At 52.9% G+C, this 27065-nt stretch overlaps 1 protein-coding gene across 1 annotated transcript in view; it reads right to left on the reverse strand.

The window, feature by feature from the left end:
- Positions 1-27065, reverse strand: part of KLHL29 (kelch like family member 29) — a 305494-nt gene that overhangs the window by 36415 nt on the left and 242014 nt on the right. The window contains exons 4-5 of the mRNA XM_072767585.1: positions 26778-26919; positions 23859-24371 (exon numbers count right to left, since the gene is read on the reverse strand). Coding sequence (XP_072623686.1) covers positions 23859-24371; positions 26778-26919 — 655 coding nt within the window. The remainder of the gene's footprint in view (positions 1-23858; positions 24372-26777; positions 26920-27065) is intronic.

Here is a 27065-nt window from a genome sequence, read left to right on the forward strand (position 1 = left end):
CCCATGTTGGGGTGGCCCACAGAAGGCACCAGGTGGATCTGCAGTCCTCCGTGATGGCACAGAGTCCAAAGGAGAGCCCTCCCCTCGACTCCAGCTCCAGCTCCAGGCCCGGGGTGGGCAATGCCAGGCCTGACCTGGGAGCTGGCCCTGCCACCTGTGGGCTGTGGCCCGCCTGCCCAGTTCTGTCTTTCTGATAAATAACAGTGTCCACTTGGCACCACAGCTCCTTTTAGGAACAGAAGGCATCTCCAGGCTCCCTGGAGCTTCTATGACTCTACTGTGGTGGCCCACACTGGCTCCCACTTGGGGTGGGTATTACATCTGGTCAGTGGAGGTGAGGGTCTGGGTGGGTAGCTGCAGCCCTGACCCCTGGGGGCCGCAACTAGGGCCCAGGGCAGGTGGGGAGGAACTTTCCCCAGCACAACTGACCTAGGGCTAGGAAAGGTCGGCACACCAAGCCATGGGGCTCTGCAAGGCCCCAGGAACGACCCCGTGTGTTCCAGCAAAGGTAGATCCAGGAGAGGAGTGGGCAGGGCCACCCGGACTGCCCCCAGAAGCTGCTCTCTCTGCTCCCACCTGCCCCCTGGAGGTTCTGAAACCAACACTTCCCTCCTCGCTCACCCCTGCGGGCGGAGGTACGGCTGTGCCTGTCTCCTGTTAGCAAGGCCTGCATCATCTACCCCAAGCAGCATCTAGCAACATGGTCCATTTGCGTGGCAGCAGGACACAGGGCCTCCCATTGCCCTGATAGGCGCTGGAGATGGGAACATAACAGACTTTGACCATCACTCAGAAAAGCTCTCACAAGCAGAGCCTGCATCTGGCTGGTCTCTGTACCCCAGTGCTTGGCATGGTGTCTGGCCCGGAACAGGTTTCAGGTAGAGAGTGGAGTGAGTGATGGGGTGAACGAATGACTTGTTGAATTGTTGCTGGATTGGAGAAGGTGTTGTGGAATAGGATGCACTGAGCTGGGTCTTGAATGGGTCGGATATGAGCCAACAGCCGTGGAGAAAGGGCTGCCCCCAGAGTGAAGCAAAGGCACAGAAGCAGCGACCAGGGACTCTGGAGGGAGGTGGGACAGCTGGACAGGTGGGGTGGTGGCATCAAGCAGGGAGAGCAGGAAGCAGCCGAGTGGCAGAAACTGGGGAACAGCCACAGGGAAGGCTGTGAGACGTTTCCAGACCTCCAGCATTTTTCTTTGCCCAAGCAGCACCCCTCGGGGAGGGAAAAGGCCCGCAAGCCCCACGGCCTGGCTCTCTCCCAGCCTGGGGAGACGAAGGGAACAGGCGGGTGGCGACAGGAAGGCTTGTTCGGGAACACATGGCCTCCCTCTCATAGGCACTCACTTCCTGGGCATCTGGAAGTCATCTGGAAGGAGAAAGAACCATGTGCCTGAGACAGAACAGACCCTGGGCCCCACCTGAAGCACTCATGTCTCCTAGAGGCTGACTGATGCTCGAGGTGGAGTCCAGGGCGGACTGGGGGTGGGGTGGGGGGGCGGGCCAGGAGGAGCCGCCGGGTCTCCAGATGCTCTGGCTGTGCACGGGATGACATGGTAAGGTGATGGTGCTGGTGAAGAAGGGTGCGGTGGAGTGCTGGTGCGGCCCTGGCCCTTCACATACCTCGCTGTGCTTAAGTTTGGGAGTGTCTGGTACATATGAGGGAGGTGAGGTGGGCACCCGGTGTCTCCAGCTGGAGACCCAGGCTGTTTTAAGTTGATGTATGCCTGACCCTGGCTCAGGCATCAGTCCTCAACCTGTGTATGCGACCAAAGCATTCACCAAGACGCTGACGCTTGGGCCTCACCCCTAGCCTTGTAGCCAATAGAATGGGGGACAATCTGGGCACCAGAACTCCTAAAACCTTCCTAGAAAATTTTAATGTGCAGCAAAGTTTGAGAATCTCTGATCTCATGCCCCAGTGCTGTTGTTTTTGGCCTTTTTGTTCTCATTCCTAAAGTGTCCAGATCTATGTGCTCAGAGCTCAAATAAATTTACTGAAAAAAATAAAATAAAATTAAGGAACAACAGCTCAAAGAGCCAGCAATTTATGCAAATGAATGCAAATAAATACACACTCCATACATATGTTTATGCAAATATTCTTGTGGTCCTTGCAAATCACTCACCCGCCTGCAAGCAGCTGCCTATGATTTCTTGGTGAGAGCCCTGGGCAGGGTGCCCGGGTTAATGACAGGTGATATCACGACCTCCCAGAACAGACATCTCTATTAGTCAACTCATCCCAAACGTCCTCCAGGGAGCTGCTCACTGAGCCCAGCTCTGTGCACCAAAACTTCTTCGCCTACATGTCCAGGCCTCAAGAGTTACTCAAGCCCACAGGCCAGGGAGGGACCGGGAACAGCTGCTCAGCGGGTGTTTCAAGGCCACCAAGCCTGTGGGCAAAGACAACGGGGGCCTGGCAATTGCCAGGGGCCTGATGGCTGCCGGAGGACAGCTCGTATCCCCAGTCTGCGTCAGCTGGGCACTCAGCCCCACTCACACAGAGTGTCCCATGTGTGCCGTTTGCCTGACCAGGTCCTATGGCTCATTTACATAAACCCAGTGGGAGACACTGGACCTCAGAAGAAAACTTGCCTAGTCAAGATGAGAGATTGGCACAAACACCCACATGCCCTCAAAGATGCTCATGGTGGCCCCAATGCCAGTTTGCAACCTATTTTCCCAGCCACAGCCTCCATAACTTCAGGACACCCTTGTCTTGTTGCCTCAAGGACGAGCCAGTCCTGTAACCCTTTTGGCCCCTGGCTCTGTTCCCTCACTGCTTCTTTCCCACAGGCTCAGCACTCCCAGGGGGTCCTCCTGGGCTGTGCACCCACCCTCAATGGGCGGAGGAAGTTTGTCAAGGGGGCTGGGATATGAGTGAAGACCCATCTACCAACTGGGGCCCTGGCATTAGGGATCCTAGCTCGGCCTGCTGTGGACAGACCTGTGAAAGTCCCACTTTCAGTTTCTTATTTCTCTAGTTGCTGCATTCAGGAGATGGAGGACATGCCATGTGGGAGGCTCTGGGGAGTCAGAGTATGAACTCCGTGAGTGCGGAGAGCTTTGTTCATTATACGGTAGGTAGGTAGGTAGGTAGGTAGATAGGTAGGCCGGTGCTCACTGCATTGTTGTCAGCCGCCCGAAGGAGGGAGCATTTCCTCCACCACACACATGCGACGCTATCTTCCCCAGTTGTCCTTGTCACTTCCTGTACAATGTGGGGTGGGGGAGCTGTGGCCTGTCCCCATGCGGGAGCTCACCTCTGGGAGGGCAGCTGTAGACAATGTTCCCCTGGGCACAGCTCTCCCTTTGGGTGGTGCCGGTGGCAGGGAGATGGCAGAGGGGAATCAATCGCTTCAGGTCGTGAAGGAAATCCAGTGTCTGCTGTTACAGGTGGGTACAGGGAGTCAGGTGGGGGATGATTCTGTCTCAACAAAGACGAGTTACGGCAACTTCTCCATCCAGCACCAAAATCTCTCAGCTCCTGGTGACAACCCACCCATCCAAGCCCTAATGAGCCCTGGAATCCAGTCTAGTGGAGTGAAGTCCACCATATTATATTGGAATATAACAGCTTGGCTTCACTGGCCACCGGTGTCCACTCAGTGCCCCCAGGGGTCATTCTTAGTTTTTGTTGGCCCAACTTTCCAAGAGGAGAAAGAGCTTTCACGTTCAAAGATCTCCAGCAAAGTACCACCAGCTAGCTCCCGCTCAGCTACCAGTGTTCCCAGAATTGCCACCCAGGCATGTGACAGAGGTCCAGCCCCTGGAAAGCACTATCTCCCGGCTGCCTGCTTCATTCTTGCTGGCTTGAATTGAGCTTCTAAAGGATGATTCTATTCTTTAATTATTTCAGGCTGACCCTTCACCTCTTCAGCTCTTCCAGGCTGTTTGGGAGATTCCCTGTGGCTCCAGTCACTCTGCGACTATGTGATAAGGGACAAAGGAGATAAAGGCTTCTCCTTTGGAGGAAAGGGAAGTGATTAGTTCTGGAGCTTCCATGGCTGGTTGGCTGTGGGCCTGGCCATTGAGTCTGGGTCTGTTCTGTGTCAGACTGTGGTCTGGAGGGACCAGCCTTTGCCCACATGCTGACCCTGGGGGAGGCTGGCCATGGGCATCCTGAGACTTCCCTCCTCTTAGTTGGAAACTGGCTAGAAAGGTCAAAGGTAAGAGGAAGGTACATGGGATAAATTTCTGTGGTTAGTGGGATCCACTGAGCTTACAGCGAGCTAAACCAACATTGTTAGGAAAGAGCCCCATCCCCCTCCTGGCTCTGGGTACAGATGTAATGCGGGAGCAACTCACTCAGGACCTGTGGACCCAGGGCTGGTAACCCAGAGTCTAGATTTGAGAGCCTAGAACCAACCAATCTAGAGCCCAGAACAAACTCGGAATTTACATCTAGAGCCTGGAGTCCAACATTTAGAACCTAAAGCCCCAGACAGAGCCCAATGTTTGACATAAAGGCTACAATTCTGATTTAAAAACCTGGCATTCAGACAACTGGATGGAGTCCTGAGAACGGTCCCAGCCCTAGTGTGCTAGAAAGTTCCCTTTGCTGCTTCCAGCCCTCTGATTGGCACCTGACAGCGTGTAGTGTATTAATTATGGTCAGAGCTTTTCAACATGCAATAAAAAGCCTTTTAAACCATTCCGATGGGAGGTGATTAACTCTATTAAGTGGCATTATGGATCTTCCTATCTGTTGCTTTCATAAACATAGTTGTAGGCGGAATGTTTTATTAAGGGCATAAAAATGTCCCACATTACAATGCATAAGCACATATTGATGTTATATTTCTTTACTGTGCTGCACGCCCTGGTCCCCAACCACTCCGAAAAGAAACTACATGTCTTAATAATTTATGCTCCAAGTTTTAACCAGGATTATCAATGGCAGCTTTTGAGCTTTCTCTTTTGGCAACACAATAGATCATAGTAAAAATGCACCGACAAGCGATGTGTCCGTTTGATTTTTTCCACCTGAATCAGCAGCCCAAACTCCAGACACAGCAGTTTAGGGCAAGCAGCACACTGAAGAATTTAAGTCTAAGCATTTAATCTGTTCTTTCCATAAATTTCTGCTGCTTGTGCTTTATAATGATTCTACCAGAGGAAGTTTATTTATATCGCAGATTCTCAGCATCAGCACATTGAGAACACAAGGGCGATCGCTCAGTCAATAGCTTACAGCCATGTATAATATCACTCCGGAAATCAAAAGCCCATTTGAAGAAAAGAAGGCTCAGATTAAAGTCACTTTAAGACATCAATAACTTGGAACTGGCTGCAGCGAGGTTATAAATAGCCAACCTGCGCATATGCAAATGAGCGCTCGCAGACGCGCCTCCGCCGCCGCGCGCCCGGGAACCCCGGCCGCCGCGCCCCGCCCCGCCCCGCCCCCTCCCGCCGCGCCGCGCCCCGCCCCCTCCACGCCCCGCCCCGCCCCTCCCCTCCCCGCCGCACGTGCTGCGGCGCGGGGGCGGGGCCTACACGTCACCGGGGGCGGGGCCTTCGCTCTCCAGCCCGCCGGCCCCGCCCCCGCCCGCGCAGGCTGCGCGCGCGAGCAGGAGCCCGAGCCCCGCAGGGGTGCGGGGTGCGGGGTGTGGGGCGCGGGCTGGGCTCTACGGCCGGCGAGGACGGGGACCCCGGCGGGAAAACGCAACGGACAGAGGAACCTGGCCCCAGTTGCCGGGCCACGGGGCACTTTAATTACATCCGCCGCCCTCAGCCATACCTGTCGGACCCCATACCTGTCGCAGACGCCCGGGGGCCTCTCCCCTCCTCTCCACCTGCTGGGGAGAGTGGGTGGCAGGGGCGGGGGCGGGGGGCACCCCCCCGGGGTGCACGCATCCTGCCAACCCCCTCTGAAGCCCCCTGATGACGTGATCGCCTTTATCCCCGGCCGGTAATCCCAGGACAGGTGGTCCCCATTTTACAGATGAGGAAAGTGAGGCTCAGGGGGAGTAACTTGTCCCTTTGCCAAAGAGCGGCAGAAGCAAGGTTTGAATCGAGCTCTGCTTAGTTAAAAATCCGGCTTTGGGTTTTAAAAGTTTTAAACCACCGTATCTTGCTGCTTCCTGCCTGCCCTAGCTGCCTTCCTCAGGGCAGGGCAGGCCACTTGGGAAGGTGATGTCCAGGGTCGGAGGAGCATCATAAAGAGCTGTGATGTGCACAGAGGAAGGCGATGCCGGTGGTTGGGGCTGGGTAGGATTGGCGCAGAAGGCAAGCCAGAGGGCGGTGAGATCCTGGGATGGCCCGCAGGCTGGCTGGAAGGAGCTAAGGCAGAGCCTGGGGTCTGGAGCCAGCTTTGGGGCTTGGGCTCTGGTCTTGAGGGACCTCAGGCTTTCAGGAAGGGAGGGAAGGCAGGGTGAACCCTCTGCGAGGGGCTTGGACCTCAAGCAGGGCTGGTGAACTCAGTGGCCATAGTCCGGCAGTTGCACTATCCTGGACAACCCTAGAAATCTACAGAGCCGCCAATAGCTGAGAGCTTATATGTATGGCCCAAAGCTCCTGAGATCAGAACAATCCCTCAGGAGAAAGGGGGAACCCTGCTCATTGCCCAGGAGCATGATGTGATCCTGCATAGCCGGAGCAACCGCACAAAAAGTCAGTTACCTATGGTCAGTGGGCAACAATAAGATAATGAAGTTAGGGACGGCTGGGTGGCTCAGTAGTTGGGTGTCTGCCTTTGGCACAGGGCATGGTCCTGGAGTCCCAGGATCCAGTCCCACATCAGGCTCCCGCGGGGCCCTGCTTCTCCCTCTGCCTGTGTCTCTGCCTCTCTCTCGGTGTCTCTCATGAAAAAAAAAAAATAAATAAATAAATAAAATCTTAAAAAAAACTATATTAAAAAAAAGATAATAAAGTTAAACCCTGCAAAAGTGTCTGGACAAGAGAAAAATGTACCAAAGGGCTGGAAACCTTTGAATGAAGTCGCGCAAAATCATGGAAGCTGATGACAGAAAGAAGACAGACATTCTGTCTTCAAGATGGCTTTTGCCTACAGATGCCCTCACTCTGCAGCTGCCTCTGTGTCCTTGCTCAAGTAGTCCCATGTCCTCAGACTCCCACCTCCGTGTTCTGTACCCACAATCCTGTGGGGTTCAGAACCATGGGCAGAATTGAGCGCTTAGGGCTATCGTCCTTCGTTCATTTATTCACTCATACAGTCAGCCAATATTTACTGAGCACCTACTATGTGCCAGGAACTGGGGAGACATTGATGAACCAAAAAGACCAAATGGCCTGCCCCGTGGAGCACTGGTTCTGGGGCATGTTTGGTGACCTGTCTGTTTCCTCTTCTCAAGGGCAGGCGTGGTTCAGCTGGCTCATGAGGGCTGGTCAGTCATGCGTTTGGCTGTACTAGGTCCCAAAGCTCTCTCCGCAAATGGCTCTTCAGAGTCTCAGGCCTCATGACTCATCATCTCTCTTCCCTTCTTTCGAGTGCACCTGGGGGTTGCTCGTATGTTTTGGAGTTCCTGCCCAGGACAAGGGTCAGCGGGGGGATTTCTCCTTCCAGGTCAGTGAGCTCATCCCAGGAGGGGGATTATACACTTCCATTCCCACCATCTGCCCCAGTGCGAGGAGGGCTCCAAGCCAAGCCCCAACTAGAGCTTAGCAGGGTGGGGAGCTGGCCCTCTGATGAATACAGAGGGAGGCTGTGTACAGGTGTGCAGGTGCTGCCTAGGGGCTGGGATACAGTTGGAGTCTACACAGGAGGGTCTCCTGGATGAATGGAATTTTCAGAGCTTTGGTTTCTCTCCTTACTGACTGGGCCAGAGGCTCTGTGGACACCTGATCTATCCCCAGCTGCTTCCTGTCTCCAGAGAAGGAGCTCAATTCTTAAGGGCTGGGGGCTGGGAGGACAGTTTCCTGAGTCCCTCTCCCCTTTTTGGCTGTGAGAACTAGCTCTTACTGGGTTGGAATGTTGTACTTTTCTGGAACTCTCTGACGGGCACATGCACGACTATTTTCTATAGCTCCTTAGCAGGGCTCTCTGGTTTCTGTGTGGTGGCAGTCACAAGAGGCCTGGGGGGTGGCCCTGGGGAACCCTGATGAGGTCACACCTCATTTTACCTGAGGAGGACAAGATGCCTCAGCAATTTGGGGATCAGAGGCCAGTGTCAGCTAAGGGAGGAGGTGGCCAGGAGCTGGGGCTAGACAGAGCCACAACTTGGGTGGAATTAGATGTGACTCTACTACCTGTTTTTCCAGTCAGGGGCCTGTTTGCTGCTGGGCCCCCACTTGGCTGGGCTCTGGCCCAGATCCTGACCCAAGATCCCCCAGCTTGGGGAGAAGAGTGAGTCACAGGAGAGCACAGTCTTGTCAACCCTAGGCCTGCCACTGGGGCCTGGGGGTTCTGTGTGGTCTAGGGGGCCTGGGAAGGTTTTCTGGAGAAGCAACAAGACTAAAGGCAGGTCTGAATAGGGGTGGGCATTGTGAGCAATGTGCAGAAGCTGAAGTGAGTGTGTTGCTGGGTAGAAGCCCTGAGGGGCCAGACCTGTGGGGCTGAAGCGGGGGAGAGGCTGGAGGAGTCAGTAGCCTTGAGTGACAGGTGAAGGAGCTCCATGAAAAATGAAGACCACTGAAGGTTTGACTAAGGCCCGGTCACATGGTGCTTTAGAAAATCTGCTCTGACAGCAGAGTGGAGGGTGCCCATGAGAGGCCAGGCCTTCTAGAGGCAGGAGAGGCTGAGGAGCGAGTCCTGGGGGGCCGAGCAGGAGGGAAGGAGGGCCTGGATGAGGGAGGGCAGGTGAGCCCTGGAGGCCAGTCAGGTGGGCTGAGTCTGAAAGGCTCTGGTGGAGATGAGCTGACAGGCCCCAAGTCCTTGTGTGGGTGTGGGGCTCCCCAGCCATGGGCACAGCTTGGGTCCATGCAAGGGCACCTCCTCCAGGCCAGGCTGCATGGCAACTTGCATGGCAACCTGCACGGGTCTGTGGGGACCCAGGGTCCCCTGAGCCTCTGACACTCTGCATCCAGCCCCTCATTTTATAAATGGAGAGGGAGAGATTCAGTGTGCCGGGTGGCAGGAGCAGGGCTGAACTGGGCTGGAAGCCAGACCCTTTTTGTGCTGTTACAGCAAACACACGTTTGTGGGCATCCTCAGGGCCAGGCCCAGAACTAGGTACTGAGGCTATCATGGAGCATAGAAGGCGAAGGGCAAGGCTCTGGGGCCCGATGGCCCAGAATCCACCCCGACTGCGTCCCTGACCAGCTGGGTAAACACGAGAAGGTTCCTTCATGTTTCCGAGCCCGTCTCTCTGTGGCATGGGGGTTATAACTGTAGCCGTTGTTAGGATTACACGTGTCAGTGCACGTGCTACCCTTCCACGAGCATTTGGAATACAATACCCTCAATGAGTCACTGTCAACCTGCTCACTGCACACTGTACAACTCCAGGGGTCGCCATTCACCTCACGCTCACCAACATTTCTTTCATTATTGTGACAATTTTCTGGTAGATGGCAAGCAAGGGTCTTGAGAAAAGGGTATCTTAAAATTTTGCAGAAGGTTGCTAAATTGGCCAGCGGCGGGGGTGTTCTAAAGTCATTCACAGTCGAGTGGGGGAGACAGTCATGAAAATAGACCATCAAGATGCTCGCTGGTGAGACGGGTGAGTGAAGTCTGCACGCACGCTGGGGTGAGCTGAGGAGAGGCTCTAATCCTCCTGCGCTCCTCTGCTTCTGGCTAAGGCTGCTGCCCCAGAGCCCTGCCTTGGAAACTGGGGTGTTACAGAAACCCCGGCCTCACAGGTGGTCTGGGGGCCGGGGAGGGCCTCCCGCCAGGCTCCCCGACTCTTCTGTCCCAACCTCACTACAACAGGCGAGGCTGCGAGGCTGCAGCTCCAGCTCTGAGAAGCCCAAGTGCCTTCCTTCTGCCTCAGAATGTAAATGTTGAGTGCTCTCCTCTGCATTCAACTCCACTGTGGCAAAGGCAGGCGAACACAAAATAAATAACCAGAAGACCTCTGCGCTCAGGCTCTCTCACCCCTTGGTGACTCCTGACTAGCTCATGGTTCACCTCCCGTGTTGACAACAAGGCAGGCCTGTAGCATATTCAGCAACCCTCTGGCCACCTCCCCCTGTTCCATTGACTGGCTGCTCCAGCCCCCGGAAAACCAAGCCTCGAGTTCTGTCTTTAAAGGGGACGTGGTGGCCTGTGCCAAGCACTTGGAGGGGACTTTTGTGAGCTTCATGCGGAGCCCTCTCCGGCCTCTGCTGCCTCCTGTCTAACCAGCAGGCCATGGAGGCCAGACCCAGTCACCCCCAGGCTCAGCACCCTGTGCTCACGGAGGTGTCTTCTCCACCCTGGTGACAGGGGTCCCAGGGGTCCCAGGGGTCCGGGCTGATTCCTGAAGGGCAGGGGCTTTGTGGGAAGTGTGGGACTGTCAGTGGGGGTGTGCAGGGTAGGGGAGGAGGGCTGAGAAGAGGAGCTCCAGAGAAAGGGAGATTGTAGGGCCGACTTCAGATGGTGATGCTGCCTCTAGAAGTCCCCAGGGCTCCTCATGAGCCTTTACTTCTGAAATCTGGTGACCCTAGAGGGGCTTTTTATCAGGCAGATGAGAGGCCAGGGGAAAAAATGCTTCAACCTCTCTGTTCCTGTACCTGCCAGCACCTTGGGAGCTTGGAAGGCTCTAGAAGCAGGACACCCAAGTGACAAGTCAACTCAGATGAGGCTGATCTGGCCAGAGTGGAGGCCAGTCCCCTCCTCCCGAGGCCCAGCCTGAGTACTCCAGGAGAGCCGCAGGCCCAGGGGAGAAGATGCCAGCTGGGGCTTCAGCTCTGTCCTCCAGGCCTCACAGAGTCCTGAGCTCCCTCCCAGAGAGGGCCAGTGAATTTTTCCTGCTCTGCTGAGCTCCTTCAAAGATATCAGCACATGGTTAATCTTCCTTCTGTTCAGAAATGCAGAGTAATTTGCCCGAATGGGGGTTTCTGCATATTTATACTAATGTCTGTGTTTAAAGCTTATGAGACAGGGAATTGCTGAGAGATGTCCATTAGCAATATATACAGACTGCAATTATTTCTTTATGGTGTGTGGTTTGACTGCAGAATATTTTATTTCAATGGAAGTAGCAGGCTTTGCCTACTGTGTTTTCTTATGGGCCCAAAGAAATCAATAAGAATAGAACAGAAGTGAAAAGAGGCAAGAATAAAAGGAGTGTGACCTTTTAGGATTCTGGGAGCCTTGAATATGCTACTCCAGGAACTGCCTTCGTTCTCAGAATCTAAATGCATGCACCCGAGTGGCGGGGGGTGAGGGGAGTTCTGTACATTTTAGACTGTGGATGAAAACTTGCACACCCTCCCCAGGACAGAGGCAAAGCTCTCAATTCATTCACTCCCATCAGAGACAAGCAGAAAATGGGAGCGAGGGGTGTCCTCAGAAGACCCCACTTCAGAACCTCCAGCATCCCCCCCACCCCCCATTTCTAGGCCAGGACAGAAGCTCAGAAGAGAGGCAGGTTTTGATCTGAAACAAAATAAGCCTTAAGCTTAGAGGTTCACAGACCAAGGCTCTCTGGAATCTGCTTGGATTCTGGTAGAAATCCAACTTTTTCATGGATATGTGTGGGAGAGGTGGAAGGAACAGGGCTGTCTCAGAACCAAAGAACTGGAACAGCCAACGCGAAGGCCAGGAAGGAAGGGCCTTTTGTGGAGTCACAATCAGTGGGTGCCCTGCCTGAGAGAGCGTGGTCGGGAAGCTGGGGGAATGCCTCCTGGCTGAAAGTCCCACCTGTGCTCAGCTAGGCTCCACCTGCATGCCCAAGCCAGCTCCTCCAGACTTTTCTATCTTGGTGCTGAGAGACAGACAAACCCTGAATGGGCCTCACACTAGACTCCCACACACTCTGGAAGATCACCCCAATTATCAGCCCCTGGAGGGGAATCATTGAGCGGGTGGTGGTCCCCAAGATGCAGAACTGTCCTAAAGGGCTTTTTGGATAAGAAAGGCCAGACAAGCTGAGCAGAGAATGCAAATGGATGATGTCGGACTTTGTGCAACAGGTATGTCCAAACTGGCAATGCCATCTTACACACCTTCTCCTGGGGGCCCCTGATCCTCCCGGTCTTTCCTCTTGGGCTGCCCTCACATCTCTCATCCTCCCAGTTGGGCCTTTGCACAGCTGGAGCATCTCCCCAGACCCACAGCTGTGTCCTTCCTGCCAGCGTCTACCATCTCATGGCTTCCACAGAGCGGCTTCCATCTGCCGCCTCAACTTCCCCTCAGTGGGGAGGCACCTTCTTTTCCGGCCTCAGAATAGTTCCCTGAAGTCAATGCTGACTTCTCACTGCCTTCTTGCACAGAAATCTTTTCCAAGAGGTGCTGGGGTCCAGAAGAGGGACAGATGGTCCCTTTCTTTTTATAACACAGCAAGTCTTTTGAAGTGAAGAGCTATGAACACAAGTTTTGCCTTCAGCAGATGTTCTGTGGGCACAACAAATACCACTTTGTGTTCTTCAGCAACTGTGAGCAGTGTTAACTGGAGAGGAGACTGGAATTGGGCAGAGCACTGGTAGAGCATAGTCAGTGGGCCCAGGGGGCCCAGGCCTAATGGTCCTTATTCAGTCTGAAGTTCGGGCTGACTCGTGTTTCTCCTCAGCCAGTGCCAGGTCTATACCTCCTACAAACTGCTTACTTTCCCCCAGCTCAGGGACCACCGGGCAGCAGTTCTCCCTTGGCAGTGGCCAGTTTTGTAGGGCTGACAGTCTAGCTGTTTTTGTGCGTCTCTTCCAACTAACCCTAAGGCTGGGCCTCAGGCTGTAGGCTGGGCTGGACACCATTCAGGAGAGTCATGGCTCCATTTGATCACTTTCTTCCTTGGGTTGTCCAGTCCCCATGGTTGTAACTGGGTTGATCTGAGGACTTCGCAAAGGACAAGGATGGCTGGCCAGGCATGACATCTGTTGAGCTCCCAAGAGCTGAAGGCTCTCCAGATGTCAGTAGGAAGCCGGTTCTGGGAATCTCTCCTTATCCATCGGTGACAGTGGTACAAGACTTAGTTAACTACTTCTAAGTGGATGTGCTGCTGTTTGGTGGATTTCAAGAATTGTATTCATTTAAAAGGGCATAAGCTCAATAGACCTCATTAACTCCAAAGATGCATCATCTTTGCACGGAATTGGCTCCTTCATTGGATGACTGGCTCCATTAACTTTATTGGTAATACTTTGCATTGGTAATACTTTGTATAAGGTGTGAGAGATGCCATGGTGGGAAAGAATCTCCAGGGCTGCCTGACTCCCAAGCTCCAGTGGCTTCTGTGGTGGCCAGTGCCCTGTCTGCACCTTCCTCCAACGGTCCAAAGTCCCTCATGGGTTTACTTGAGGAATTATATCCATTCACTCACCCATCCACCCATCACACAGTACTTTTAAGAGATGAAGAAAGAACCCAAGAATCACCAATTTATGTTGAGAGGTATCAGACACATGACCCTAGATGAAAGACAGCCATCGTGACCCATATTTAGCCTGGATACGCTGAGTGACAAGCTAGGGAAGCATTAAGGTGTAGTATGGTGGAAAGGGAATCAGTTTTAGAGGCAGGTGGTTTTCATCCTGACTCTCATTCCCCTTCTACCACTTAGATCTGGATGGGTGTCTCATCCAAGCCTTGGTTTTCCCTCTGTGAATCCACTCATAGGGCAGCTGCAAGGATTACATAAACGCAGAGTGAATGTATAATGAATACAAAACATCCACTCCGTGCCCTTCCAAAAGACAGGGCTGCATCTACCACCATTGACTGCCGTCCCTACTCCCCAGCTGTGCTCTCTCAGGCAATTCATCACCTTCCCCTGTTGATGAGAATTTACTCCTAAGCAACAACCCATCCCCCTCCTTTCTACCCCTCTCACCCCTTCCACACCACTACAGTGAATATGAGAGTGGAGTATTACTGTAAAGGTCATTTAGACCCCCCCCGCCCCATTTTATAGGTGGGGAAAGTGACATTCAGAGATCTCACCAAGATATCACATAGTCCTCAGAAATTGTCTCTAGGGAATCCCCTGTGAAACCATCCCCACTCCTTAAGCAATTACTTCATCTGCTGCTAGGAGCTCTTTGCCTGGAAACATTTGTCCCTGCAGACTGAAAGCCACATAGAGACAGGCCCATCATGCCAGGTTGCTCTGGGCCTGCTCACTGGGCCTCTCCAGGCCATGCTGCTGTGATCAGAGTGGCACATCCCACAGAAGCACTGTGCTCACTGCCAGCAGCTCCCCAAGGCACGAATGGGAGGAAGAGTAGGACCAGACACTCACACACTTATTGGGGTCTAGTCATAAATGGTACCATGTAGGCAAGGTCAGTGAAGGCGCTAGGAGTGTGGTCTGACTGGGGAGGAGACATTGTCCAGAAAGAAGATGGCAAGATGACAAGGACAAACTCTAACTCCATTTGCCAACTAGACTGACATGCAGAGTGTTATGGACTGAATTGTGTCCTCCCACCCCATTCATATGTTGAAGCCCTAACTCTCAAAACAACTGTATTTAGGGGTAGTGCCTCTAAGAATTTATTAAAGTTAAATGAAGTCTCAAGGGTGGGACTCTAATCCACTATGACTCAAATGCATATAAGACAAAAAAGAGACACCAGGAGTGCTTGCACAAAGGAGAGGCCACGTGAGAGCACAGCAAGAAGATGGCCATCTGTCAGCCAAGGAGAGAGGCCACATGAGAAACCAACCTTGCTGGCACCCTGATCTTGGACTTCCAGCCTCCAGAACTATGAAGACACAAATGTCTGTTGTTGAAGCTGCCCAGTGGGTGACATTATGTTATGGAAGCCCCAACACACTAACACAATAGCCCATGACATTGGTCCCACAGAGAGTGGTGGAAAACAGGATGTGTGCAGACCTGGGTCTGAGACACAGAGCAATGACAACACTGCGAAGTCACTTGGAAGAGAGGAAGAAAAGGCAGTGAGAGGCCACTGGGCAAAACCAGACAGTTCACAGTGCTGTGCTAGGTCATCCAAAAGGCTGCTGGGAGAGCTAGAAAGTAAAAAAGTATTTTCCTGGTGATGCATTGATGAACACTTGGGCTTCCTTCTAAGATACGTTTTTTTTTTTCCCTTTTTTAAAGAAAGAGAGTTATGCTATGAAAACAGGCAATGGTTAACTATTTTCATCAGATAGCAAACTTTTGGCCATTTTTTCCCTTTAAGCAATTTACACAATGTTTTGGGTTCCTAACCATGCATGTGCTAGTTTGATCTTTCTTGTTTCTAGAATAGTGAGCATGCTCTTGAATGGGATGTAATTTCAACCAAAGCCGGTGTTGTGCCACGTTTCCTCCAGTTGGTTTCATGGTTTGGGGTACCATTATCTCCCACCACATAGGGACAGGCAGCAGGCACGCCACAGCTTTGCCCAGCTCTTCCACTTTCACAACTCATTCCCAACCTCACAAACTGAAAAATGTTAGGGATCAGCCTGACAGGGCATGCCCTTCCTAGCAAAGACAGCGTGCCATTAGATGCCTGCCTAGTGATTAGGCAACAGGAAACTTGCCATTAACCTGTCACAATAGGAGAGAGAAAGGTTTACACAGAGTATCTGGTCCCTGGGTGTGTACCAATTTCCCAGTTAGGGGTAAATGGCCCTCAAGGGTTTTCCACCCAGATCAAAGCCCCTGAAGACCATGGGGTCTTGCAAGCCAGACACAGAGCAAGCCAGAGTGGCCTTCTAAAACCAGAACAACTTGACCTTGACCAGAATGACTTGACGTTGGCCAGAATGACTTCACCTTGGCCAGAATGACCTCATCTTGCAAGACCAAAATAGCTAATAAAATAGACTCTTGCCCAAGATCATGGATCCTTATCTGGCTATCATCACTACCTTGGCAGGTGAAGCCAAGAAGCTGGAGGAAAGTCCAGGCTTCCTGAACTTTGTGTACCAAGAGGTCAGGAAACAGATTTCTGGGGCCCTTAGATGTAAATCACTAGCTGAACCTGTCTCAACTTAGGACAGGTCATATAAACCATTTAAATAGAAGTGTGTGTATGTGTGTGTGTGTGTGTGTATGTGTGTGTGTGTGTGTGTGTATGACAGAAATCATGATTTCTCTACTGAGAGTCATAATTCTATGTCACTGGCTCTTATTTCAAACATTCTTCCCTAAGATCTTGCCTCTGTAGGACCATCTCCCTTCTGCTCAGTTCCCCTCCAGCATTCTGACTGCCTTTGAAGGCCCAGTCCATACTGATCTCTTTTCTCTAGCCCCTGTGGCTTTTATTGCTGGCTCCCCTTGGACTCCCCAAGTGGGGTGCAAGCTCCTTCAGGGAGACTGCCATTTCTCCCAGCACCTGGCACAGTGTCTGGAACATTGTAGGTATCCCCCCAGGGCCTCATATTCAGTAGGAGCCAAGAATATTACTGGGCATGCAGCTAGCACATTCTGCAGGATCTTCTGAGTAGGAGAAGCTAAGTGTGGGCCTTGCACACAGCAGGTGACTAATACTACACACATTACTTGGTCAATAAATGTTTGATGGGCACCAGGGAAGGAGGTGACATGACTCAAGCCCTCCAGTGGCCTTTGAGGGTCGGTGATCTGGAACCTAGTGGTTATCCCTGCTGGTATCTGCGTGGGCTTGAGACCAGGACAGCTGGCTTCCTGCTGTGGGTCAGCACCACTTCCTGAAGCCCCCAGAAAGCAAATGTTCCCTCCCTCTGCTCTAATCTGAAGGCCCATCTCATTCCCATGGTGTCTTGACTCTGCTGGCTCCCCGCCTGTCAATAGTTAGAGCCAGAGTGTGATTTCTGATCTCACAAATGCTCAGCAGAGATTTGGGGCTGAAAGCCCATATGCTATTCCCAGTTGCATGTACTCGGCTCAGTGAGGAGGGGCCCCTGGATGCCCTGTTGAGCAGAGGGCCCCTGAGAAGGTTGTACAGAGGCCGGGGTACTGGGGTAAGCCCCTGCTCTGAGAACAATATGGTCACTAGGTGGTCTAGTGGCCTTTGCTGCATCTTTCCACTTGCCTGGTTCACTCATCATCAAATGATCTGTTAACATGACAGTTAAGCTCTGGACAACCCTCCAATTAATGATTAACAAACCCCAGGAGAACATAGCCCTGAGAAGGGGAGGAGGGCTTTGTGAGGCGCTGCTGGGGCAGGTACTGCTCAGGCCAGGACCAAACACCTTGTGTTGATGAAGTGTCACATTCCACAGGCTCTAAGACACATATTTCTTGGGTGAGGGTGTGTATGTTGGGGGGTGCAGGCTGGAAAGGGAAAGTTAGGGTAACAGTGGATCTGTGCATTTGGTTCCAGATCTGTAGTGAGGGTTATGTCAGTTGCATCTGGGAGATTATTTTGGGCAACCTTGTTCTAGAAACAATGGTGGGTCCGAGTCAAAGGTGCTCCAGACAATATCTCTTCTCCAGGATTCTTTATAGTAGTGGTAGTAATAACAACGGCTAACATTATTGTGGGCTTACTATGCGCCATGCACTGTTTTAAGACTTTGCATATAATATCAAGGCCTTAAAACATGTCTTTGTCTAGGACTATAGCACTAATATTCTTTCCATGTGACCACTAAGGAAACCGAGGCTCAGACACCAGTGTTCTAGCACAGGTCCACCGGGTTAGCAGACAGTGGAGGTGGAGTTCTATGCAAGGAGTCTGGTGTGGAAGTGGGCTCCCCGCCACCTTCCATGCTGCTGGCCACATGCTCCTAACCCACTCCCTCTGCTTCCATCCTTGGTTGATCCGTCTGCAGGAGCAACAGAATTCCATTTGTCCCATCTACTGATATGGCCCTGGAGGAGGCCCCACGCAGTGAGTTTGTCACCCTGGCATCAAGCTGAATCTAGTAGGATGCTGGGATCCCCTGAGGGTAGATAGGAGGAGCCCTCCTCCCACAGAGAGCTCCTGCAATTAGGGGGAGGGTCTCCGCAACAGCCTGGTTCCTTCTGGTTGTTGGGGTGATGTGAAGGGGTGGGAAGAGTTACAAGGAGGGAAGGCAAGTTCTTCTGTTCAGAGTGGACCCCTGGGAACAAGGTGCTTCAGACAACACCATGTGGACACAATCTTTCAAGACTCTCAAGATAAACAGGCCTTTGGCTTTTTCATGTTACTCTGGGGCCCCAAAGGGCCATGGACACTGAAAGGTGGCTCTGGGCGGTGGTAATGAAGATAGTAATAGCAAAGACTTTTGTAGTGATTATGACATGCTGGGCATTATCCCAAGGGCTTTATGTAAAAGACCTCACTCAGTTCTCACAATGACTTTAGGAAGCACGTTCTATTATGTCCTCTCTTATAGACAAGGAAACTGAGGCAGAGTTTCAGATCCCTGGTACTCTGGGGCAAGTATTTGGGTGGAGGTGCCTGGGTACAGGAGGGACTCTGAAATAGATGGTTTTCCGTTCCCAGCAGTGTGGGACAGGTATATGTGTGGGAGAGTGGCTGGCCGCAGGGTGAGCTCTCCTGTGGGGACTCTGCTGTGTGCCTGGGCACCAGCCTGCTCTCTGCACACAAAGGGGAGGTGGCCGGTGAGGAGTCACAGAACCTCAGTGGTGACTCTCGACCTAGTGCTCTGTGCCTTCCTTCATCTAATTCTTCTTGAGCATCTCTCAGCACTGGGCAACCTTGTTCTGGGGATACTGGGGGTGCAATGCGAATGGGAGGGAGTCTTGCCTACCGCTACCCCAGTGCCTCTCAGTCTAGCGGGGAGAGTGACACAGGAGCAGGGGGACTGTATTGCAGGTGCGTGGCCAGGCACCGAGCACAGCTGGAAGGGAGACGACCCTGGTCCTGGAGTGGCTTCAGGACAGCCTGTGAGCTAAACAGCAGAGATGAAGGTGGAGGCAGACCCTGAGGCCCCATGTGAGGGGCTGGGCACTGTCCTGAAAGTACAGGGGCTGCTAAAGGCAGGTGCCGGGGAGTGACAGTATGGGACTTATGTTCAGCAAAGACCACGTGGGTGCCCCACGGATCCGGGTGGGAGGGGATGCGCCGTGAGCCTGGAGGCCACCAACGCAGGCCAGAGGCGTTGGTGGCCTGAGGAGAATGGTGCTGGGGACAGAGAGAGGAGAGGTGCAGAGAGGGCTCAGTCAGAGGAGTTTTCAGACTCAGGGCATAAGGGAGATAAGGGCAGGTCAAGGACAACCACGGGCTTTGACTCTGGACTCCTGGATGGTTTCACGATGTCACTTCTGAGACAGAGGCACAAGAAGAGCAGGTGTGGGAAGCTGATTTCAGTTTGGACATTTTGTGCCTCTGGGCTAGCCATGCGTGGGCAAACAGCTTTATCATGAATTCCCAGCTGCTTCCAGAATATGTACTGAGCAGAGTGCCCTGGCATGTCAGAGGGTGGGGCAGGGATGGATGGGATCTGTGCTGGGCTCCACGCTGGGGAGAGCAGTCCAAAATCCTCCTGCCAGGAAGATGACACATCCCCTCCCTTTATGGATGGGGACATGGCGGTCCCATGAAGCTGCTTGACCAGGGGCTGCCAACCGTAGGAACAAGCTTGGGCTGCTGCCATCGCCTCGGCACCGTGGAGGGGCTCTGTTTCCCGCTCCTTCACTAGCTTCTGTCTCTGCTGAAATCTCTAGACCTGGGGTCAGTGTTGACAGGAACACTGGTTTTCAGAGGACAAAGTACTATGTATGTTCATGTCCACAATCTCATTCAAACCTCCTCTATGCCCGGTGAGGATGCTACTGTCATCCCATTTTATTTTTTATATTTTTAAAAGATTTTATTTATTCATGAGAGAGAGAGAGAGAGAGAGAGAGAGAGAGAGAGAGAGAGAGAGACAGGCAGAGGGAGAAGCAGGCTCCATGCAGGAAGCCCGATGTGGGACTTGATCCTGGCTCTCTAGGATCACGCCCAGGCTGAAGGTGGTGCTAAACTGCTGAGCCACCTGGGCTGCCCTGTCATCCCATTTTAAAGATGAAGAAAAGGAGGCCCAGAGAGGTGAGGAGACTTGTCCACACCACACAGCTATTCACTATGCCTCAAAGAATCTTTACCAGATCCTGTCTTTGCCACTCACGGAGAAAAAGTGGCTGTTGTCCAAGCAGAAGATGACATAGAGATGCACAGAGCTCCCCGGGGGGGGTGGGGTGGGGGTGGGTTCTGGGGCAAAGATGAGAAGGATGAGGTGAAACTACAGAGAAGGGGCTGAGCACACCCTACAACACAGCTGCCTGGCCATGGGAATCCTCATAGCCCCCTACCCTGGGCCTACAAAATCTAAAGCCAGAAAAGGCAAGGCTCATCATTTTTGGTCAACTTGGATTTGGCTCTCTCCCTGGACATGCAGGTAAAAATACAACCTTTCTGCAGCTCACTATTAGTCTGGGGCTTTAAAAGGGCTCTGGCGACCCTCTTAGCCACCAAGAATCATTTGTGGAAAAAGATAGAGGATAGAAAAATGACACCAAGAGCTTGGACCTCTACCCTGACACAGCTGGGCTCCTGAGGTACCAGGGCAGTGACACTAGACTTCTCTCCTTCATCTCAAAAGGCCTGACGTTGGCCACCACCTCTGCCCGTGGATTGCTTCAGTTTCCAGTCCAACAAGACAAAGGCCTCAGGTAGATGATAACAGGATTCAAATGGAACTAATTCTTTTTTCTTCCCTTATCACTTTGCACACACAAAATCTATTTTAATTAGCTTTCAATACATAATCTTTTTTTTTTAAAGAATGAAACCCTACCCCCAAATTGTTCTTAGAGAAAGAAAGATTTATCTTATAAGTTTCTTAAGAAAATCTATATGTGCTCAATGCATTTAAATAACACTCATTAAAGTGAACTGCATGCAAGCTGGCTTCTCTAGTCACAGATGAGAGACAATCGCTTGACCTATTGCAATCAAAAAGCATTTCTGCACCACCTTTATTTTTCAATTGGTTAAGTTTTAAATTAGAGTCCCAACGCCCTTTTTGGGAAAGCAGACTAACATAGCCCCAACAGAAATTTCAGCTCAGTCGATTGGAAGATAATTACAAGAAACAAAATGTGAAATTTTAAATCAGGGCACTAATGAAGTCTAAAAATACCAGTGGCCCATCCCTCTGGCTGGCAAGACCTGTTCTTCATGGAGGGGATCTCTCCATAATTACTCAACCCCGTGAGAGGCCAGGTTGTCATGTCAAACAATAGAGGAAAAATCGCGGGACTTTAATGAGCTAGATCTTAAGGAGCTCTATGGTGAATCTTATTATAATGCCGGGCAAGCTTTCAAACAGGAGAAAAGGAAAGTTCCTTTTTTTTCCTTAAGTGGAATTCTGACTGGTGTTGATGCCATCACACGGTGCCTCCTGGTTCCCACTTGGAGTCAGCCGTCTGTCATTTAGGAGTGCGAAATCAATTGGGTTTTGGAGATGTAAAATCCCTAGGGGCAAAATTAAAAGTGACCCAAATCCAAACCCACATAGTCTTGTCAGGAATATGATTCTCACATGGTAAGTTTCAAAGATTTGGTTTCAAAATCTGGGTTTCTTATTTTAAAAAAATATGCAGTTGTTTGACATTAGATCTGACAGACAAATTATAGCTTTAGCAATAAAGGCTTTTAAGATTAGAAATGAAAGGAGAAATTACTTTAAAAAAAACCCCAAAAAACCCACACAGGCTTGAGTTTGGAGGCATTTGTATGTTCATGCTTCACTGTCTTCACCACAAATATAAGGGGATAAATCAACTGATGAGGGCGGTAAATAGAGAAGTGAGTTAAATGTAGTCTCTGGGGGAACAGCTAGCTCCCTGGCCAACTGTGGAAATCAATGTGACGACGGGCCACTGGTTGTCACTGGCTGGAGCTGGAGGGCTTGCAATGGTTTACCAGAAGGCAGGGCTGTGGACACTTCCTGGGCTTACCCCAGGCGCGGCCCTCACCTCGCACTGGATCTGCCCTTTAGGGGCAGACAGAAAAAATTCCATCAGGGGCCTCTCCTTCCCTCCTGTCTGTGGGCTTGGGCTCACCACGGAGGATGGGTCACACCCTCTGGCCCCAGAAAGATGTCACAGGTGTGGCTCTGCAATGGTCCGCTGGTCCGGTGTGTCTCTACCACCTGTAGCTCCCTGAGCTTATGGGCTCAGTTGCCTGACGATGGGATACACCTGTGCCTTTGGGGAGGCAGCCCCTGGTTCTGTGCTAAGCCCCAAACCAGGGACTCCAGGCCCAACTGGGCCAGTTACCTCTCTGCCCAGAATAAGTCCTTTTCCCAGGTACCTGTCTGAGACTCGGCAAATCAGCAAGACCCTTTGTCAGCAGCCCCAGGAGGCCTCTGGGGGTGGGGGAAGATATGCCCATGCGGTGGGAGGGAAGCCCTCCCAATGTCCCAGGCTTTGGCACAGCCTGGGGAGCAGCCAGGACATCCAGCTCCCACTGTGTCACAGCTGGCAGCGTATAAACTGGGAGGAAGCTGTTTTTTTTTTTTTTTTCTTTTTAAGGGAAAGAGAGCTTAACCAAAACAATTCAAACAAAAAAAATCAATTTAGTCAATTTTTTTTTTAAAAAAGATCTTAAACAAAGCAAGAGTTTACCAGAATTTAGATGTAATTTTCTATAATTTTGTCATTTAAAACTAGTGCTAATTTCCAAAACAAAGGCAGTTGGGGCGCAATCAGATAGGGAATGAAACCCAGTGGAGATCTAGACACGGCTTTGTTGTTGGGATGCTTGACGAGGTCTGAAAATTGCTCGAAAGGATAAAGATAGAGATGCACGAGAGCAGGCAGGAAAGAATGGCTAGTGGGAGTCGTTGCTGTGCGGAGAGGCAGGGCCCCTGGAGAAGCCACCTCCCGGGGACTGCGAGCGCGAAGGCCGGGAAGCGGTACCCAGCGGTACCCAGAGGGCCACACCTCTAGGACCATCTACTCTCTCCTTCCAGAGGAGGCCAGGGTACCCCAGCAGGCAGACTGCCCATCAGGTGCCCTCCTGCCTGCACCTGGGTCCAGGCGCGTCTGCCTCCCTCCTCCACTGGCTGTCTGGAGCTCTAAGGCATAGCAAGTCAGTCTGGGGCAGATGAACCCCACCCACCAGTCTAACATCTGTGGCCCCCAATCCTCTGCCTCCTTCTGCATTCCAGCTGGATAGACCCCTCAGACAGATGTTGGGAGTGAGGCCTGTTTGCTGATGCACTTAGTCCTAAACCCTAAGGCTGGGAGGCTCAGCTTGCAGGCTCTGTTCTCAAGGATCTGCCTGAACACTGCCCTGGGGCTGGGGGAAATGGGTTAACTGAAGGCCGAGGGTAGAGGTGCTCCTTCCTGGAGCCTCACAGAGCCACCCTTGGGTCCTTGAAACAAAAAATCCCAAGTGGCTCAGGATGGTCTGGGAGTATCTCCTGGGGAGACATCCCTCTCACCTAATGTCTGGGGAGCTGGTCTCATCCAGTGGCACAGCAGGGGGTGGTTATCTGGGCAAGGACACAATTTGTGTTCTGTTCTCATGGGTGGAAAATGGAGAAGGTTCCATGGAGCCCTTAGAGGAGCAGATGATTCCTGCTCATTTCCTACCTGGCCTGGCCTCGGGGTCAGAGGTGAGAATGGCCTAGGGCTTGGGCTGGAGGCAGAAGGACCCCGGACTGTGCAGGCTCTCCCTTCCCTTCCTCTCTTTGCCTGCTCACATGTCCTCATCTCGCCTGTCCTTCCCTCCTCCACCTTTCTCTCTGCCTCCTCTGTCTGGGCCCGGCTGTCTCGGGCAGGGGAGGCCCCACGTCTACTTCTGGGCTGGGCGAGGCCAGTGAGGGAGCTGCTGGAGAGCACAGGGTGCCGGGAACCATACTCCTGTCCGCGCTGCATCGTGACCACTCGGGGAAGCCTAGGTGCGGGCACCTGGGAGTATGCGGGCAGCAGAACTTACCTTTGGGGTGCCCGGGGTCGGTGAACTCATACTTCCCCACGCCAATGGTCCGTAGCATCTGCAGCCCGTGGGCCGAGTCAGTCGTAGGGGGCCCATTGGTGGCAGGGGCACCGCTGGGGAGGGTGGCGGACGGCTGGGCTGGTGGTGGTGGAGGCAGCAGGGGCCCTGCCATGTGGCCGTTGCCCACGGCAGTGGGTCCCGGGCGGGCCACCTGCCCCACGCCAGGCAGTGTGGACATGGCCAGGGGCTGCGGGCTGGCATACAGGGCCTGGGCGGGCATGTTGACCACCACGCTGCTTAGTGGCTGAGAGGGTGGCTGTGGGAGCGAGTAGTGGCCTGGCATCAGCGGGAGCTGGGGCCCCACGTGGGGAGGCAGTGAGGGGGTCACCCCAATGACCGGGGCCTGGACGTTCACAGCCGGGCTGAAGGTGGGAGGCTGGGCCACTCCATAGGAGTGTGCGATCAGGGCGGGCTGGCTCCCGGCGGCCACCGTGGTCACCCATGGCCCTGTGCCTGCAAGGGAGACAGAAGAGATGTCATCTGCCGGATACATATTCACTCAGTAAACACTGACTGCCCCAGGCCCTGGGCTGGGTGCTGGGGTCACAGAGTTGGTAGCATAGGATAAGTGCTTTGGGGGTATGTGAGCAGATGGCCATGGAGGCTCAGAGGGGGAGCACAGTCTGCTTGGGAGAGCTCAGGAGACAACAAAACAGAGAGAAAAAAAGGCAGAGACCTTCAAAGAGTTCTGGGTTCAAATCTTGACTCAGCCATTTATTAGCCAGCAGCCCTGGGCAAGTTGCTTATCTTCTCTGAGCCTCATCTTCCCATCTGTTAAATGGAACTAGCAACACCTACCTCAGAGGTCTCCTGGGAAGAACGGAATGAGGAAAATATATTTGGGGAAGGAAAAAAAAAAAAAAAGAAAAGCTAGCAGAGTGTTTTGCATGTGTTAAATGCTCCATAAATGTTGATGTTTTTCCTTCCTTTCTGGAGAAGAGCTGTCTGGAGGAGGTGGGGAGAAAGGTGGATTGTGAAGATAGTAGGTGTTTGCTGGGTAAGGTGAGAGCACCAGAGCCTGGAGCCGTGCAAGAGCCCTGTGGTGCATGAAGGGAGAGCAGGAGGTACGGGCACTAGGGGAAGCCTGGCAGGGGCTGCTCTTCACTGCCCTGCTGGGGGGCCGGGCTTTTTCCTAAGCAACCCCTGCACGGCCGGCCCTGGGGGAAACAGCAGAAGTGCATTTGGCCCCTAAGGAAATTTTGACTGAACAAGGTTGGCCCAGCACACCTCCTGAGTCTTGATATAAGGTTCGAGGCCAGCTGTGCCCAGGTCAGGCAAAGCCGGGCTAGGTCCCCCTGAGGTGAGGTGACATTAAGGTGACCCAAACGTGCTTGTGAGTGAAGCCAGAAGATACTGTGACAGGGAAGGGCAGTCTGGGGTTGCCTCTGAGTGAATGAGTGTGGGGCTCGGTCTCCATCACCAAAAGCCGCCTTGTTTTTCATGATGCTGCTGGAGTGGCAGTGAAGACTGGCAAATACTGGTGAAGCAGTACCAGAAAGATTCTAGAATGGATGCCAAGGGGGATTGTCCCCAAGCCTGAAGCAGAGGAGATGGTATCACTGTGAGCCAGCCTGGTGTCTTAAGACAAGGCTTGCCTTCCTAAGCTCATTTTTCTCTGGGATTAGCCAGGGAGCCTGGAACAATGCACCAGAACTCTGGAGCACAGCTGGTGGCTTCCCCGATGACTCTGGTGAAGGTACAGAGACGCCGGGCCACGGAAGCAGCTGATCTATGAGAGGGCGACTGACCCAGAGGGTCCTGGGGACCTAGAGGAGGTCTCCAGGGATGTGCACCAAGTCCCACTCACCATTTTTATCAATGGTTTGGATAATGATAGGGAGGATTGGCTCACCACCCAATCTGCAGGTGATATTACATCGGGAGGGTTAGGCACAGGTCAGCAATAAAAAGCTGGAATCGAAGAGATCTTAAGAGTCCTACGGGAAGATACTGACGAGGACTTGCCTGTGAGTCCCCACATCCCGCTGCCTAAGGCCGGTTGAGAGAGGACACGGACAGGGGGCAGAGTTGCTACCACGACAGTCTTGGGGGCTCACTGGTGACAGTGCATGTCTGGGGCTAGCAACAAATCAGAAGTGATCTAAGGCTGCAATGGTCAAAGTAGAGGGGCTGAACGAAGGAGGTGTGGGCATAGCATGTGCAGGTCCTTTGCGTTGGGTTCTGGGTATCTGGGGACGCAGAGGGAGAAGTAATTCTCTGGAGGGTAAAGGAACCAGCAGCCCCAGGCTCCAGAGTGTGGCTGAGGGACCTGGGGTGTTTATCCTGCAGAAGACTTGGAGGGGAGGCTGAGTGAGGTGTCCACATAGCTGTAGGGCTGTAGTGAGGAGACGTGTTTTGCATATCCTAAGGGGAGGTCTGGGTCCAACATGCAGTAGTGACAGAGAAGGTGTTTGTTTTGGTCAGAGCCAACCCAAGAAGGCCTGGGGTGTTGTAGGAGCCCCCAGTCCCAGTGGCGGGGAGGGGTGGACCATCCCGGTTCTCATATGAACGTCGGCAAGGTGAAACCTCACTGGCAGGTGTGGCTTGAGAAATGTAGGAACCAGAGTACTAAAGTTTGGGAAGGGCTATTCACAACACCACAAAGCAGACTCGAAGTCACTGCTGTGATGTCATTCTTGCTTCCTCGGCCTCCCAAAAGCTTTCTTGAGTAGCAGAGAAAGGGGCAGAGATGCAGCTGCTGCCCAGGACACATGTGGCCCCTACCCCCAGGCAGCCTGAGGCCTGGGCTGCTGCAGGCCCGGGGACCAGGACCTGCCGAAGAGCTGGAGCACCCAGGGGACCTCTGACGCCTCTCCCAGCCCTGGCGTGGGGGTCTCTGGCTGCCGATGAAGTACGCACCTGGATTGTCGCTCTCCCTCATCTGTTTGGAGGGCGGCTCATCAGTGTCCCAGGGCGTGGACTGATTGATGGGCGTCTGCCCCCACCGGATGCTGGTCGTGAGTCCCTGGGTCTGATTGTCCGCTTTGGAGATTCCAGGGGCCTGGGGAGAAGCAGAGAGGAAGGATGAACACAGCCGGGGAAAGAGGACTGCCTGGGGGCCCATCCCCTGAGCAGTGCCATGGGGTCAGCGGCAAAGACTGGGCCCTGCACCCAGCTCCACCGGGGAATTGCAGAGCATTTTGGCTT

This window comes from Vulpes vulpes, chromosome 8 (genome assembly GCF_048418805.1).
Source record: "Vulpes vulpes isolate BD-2025 chromosome 8, VulVul3, whole genome shotgun sequence".
NCBI lineage: Eukaryota > Metazoa > Chordata > Mammalia > Carnivora > Canidae > Vulpes > Vulpes vulpes.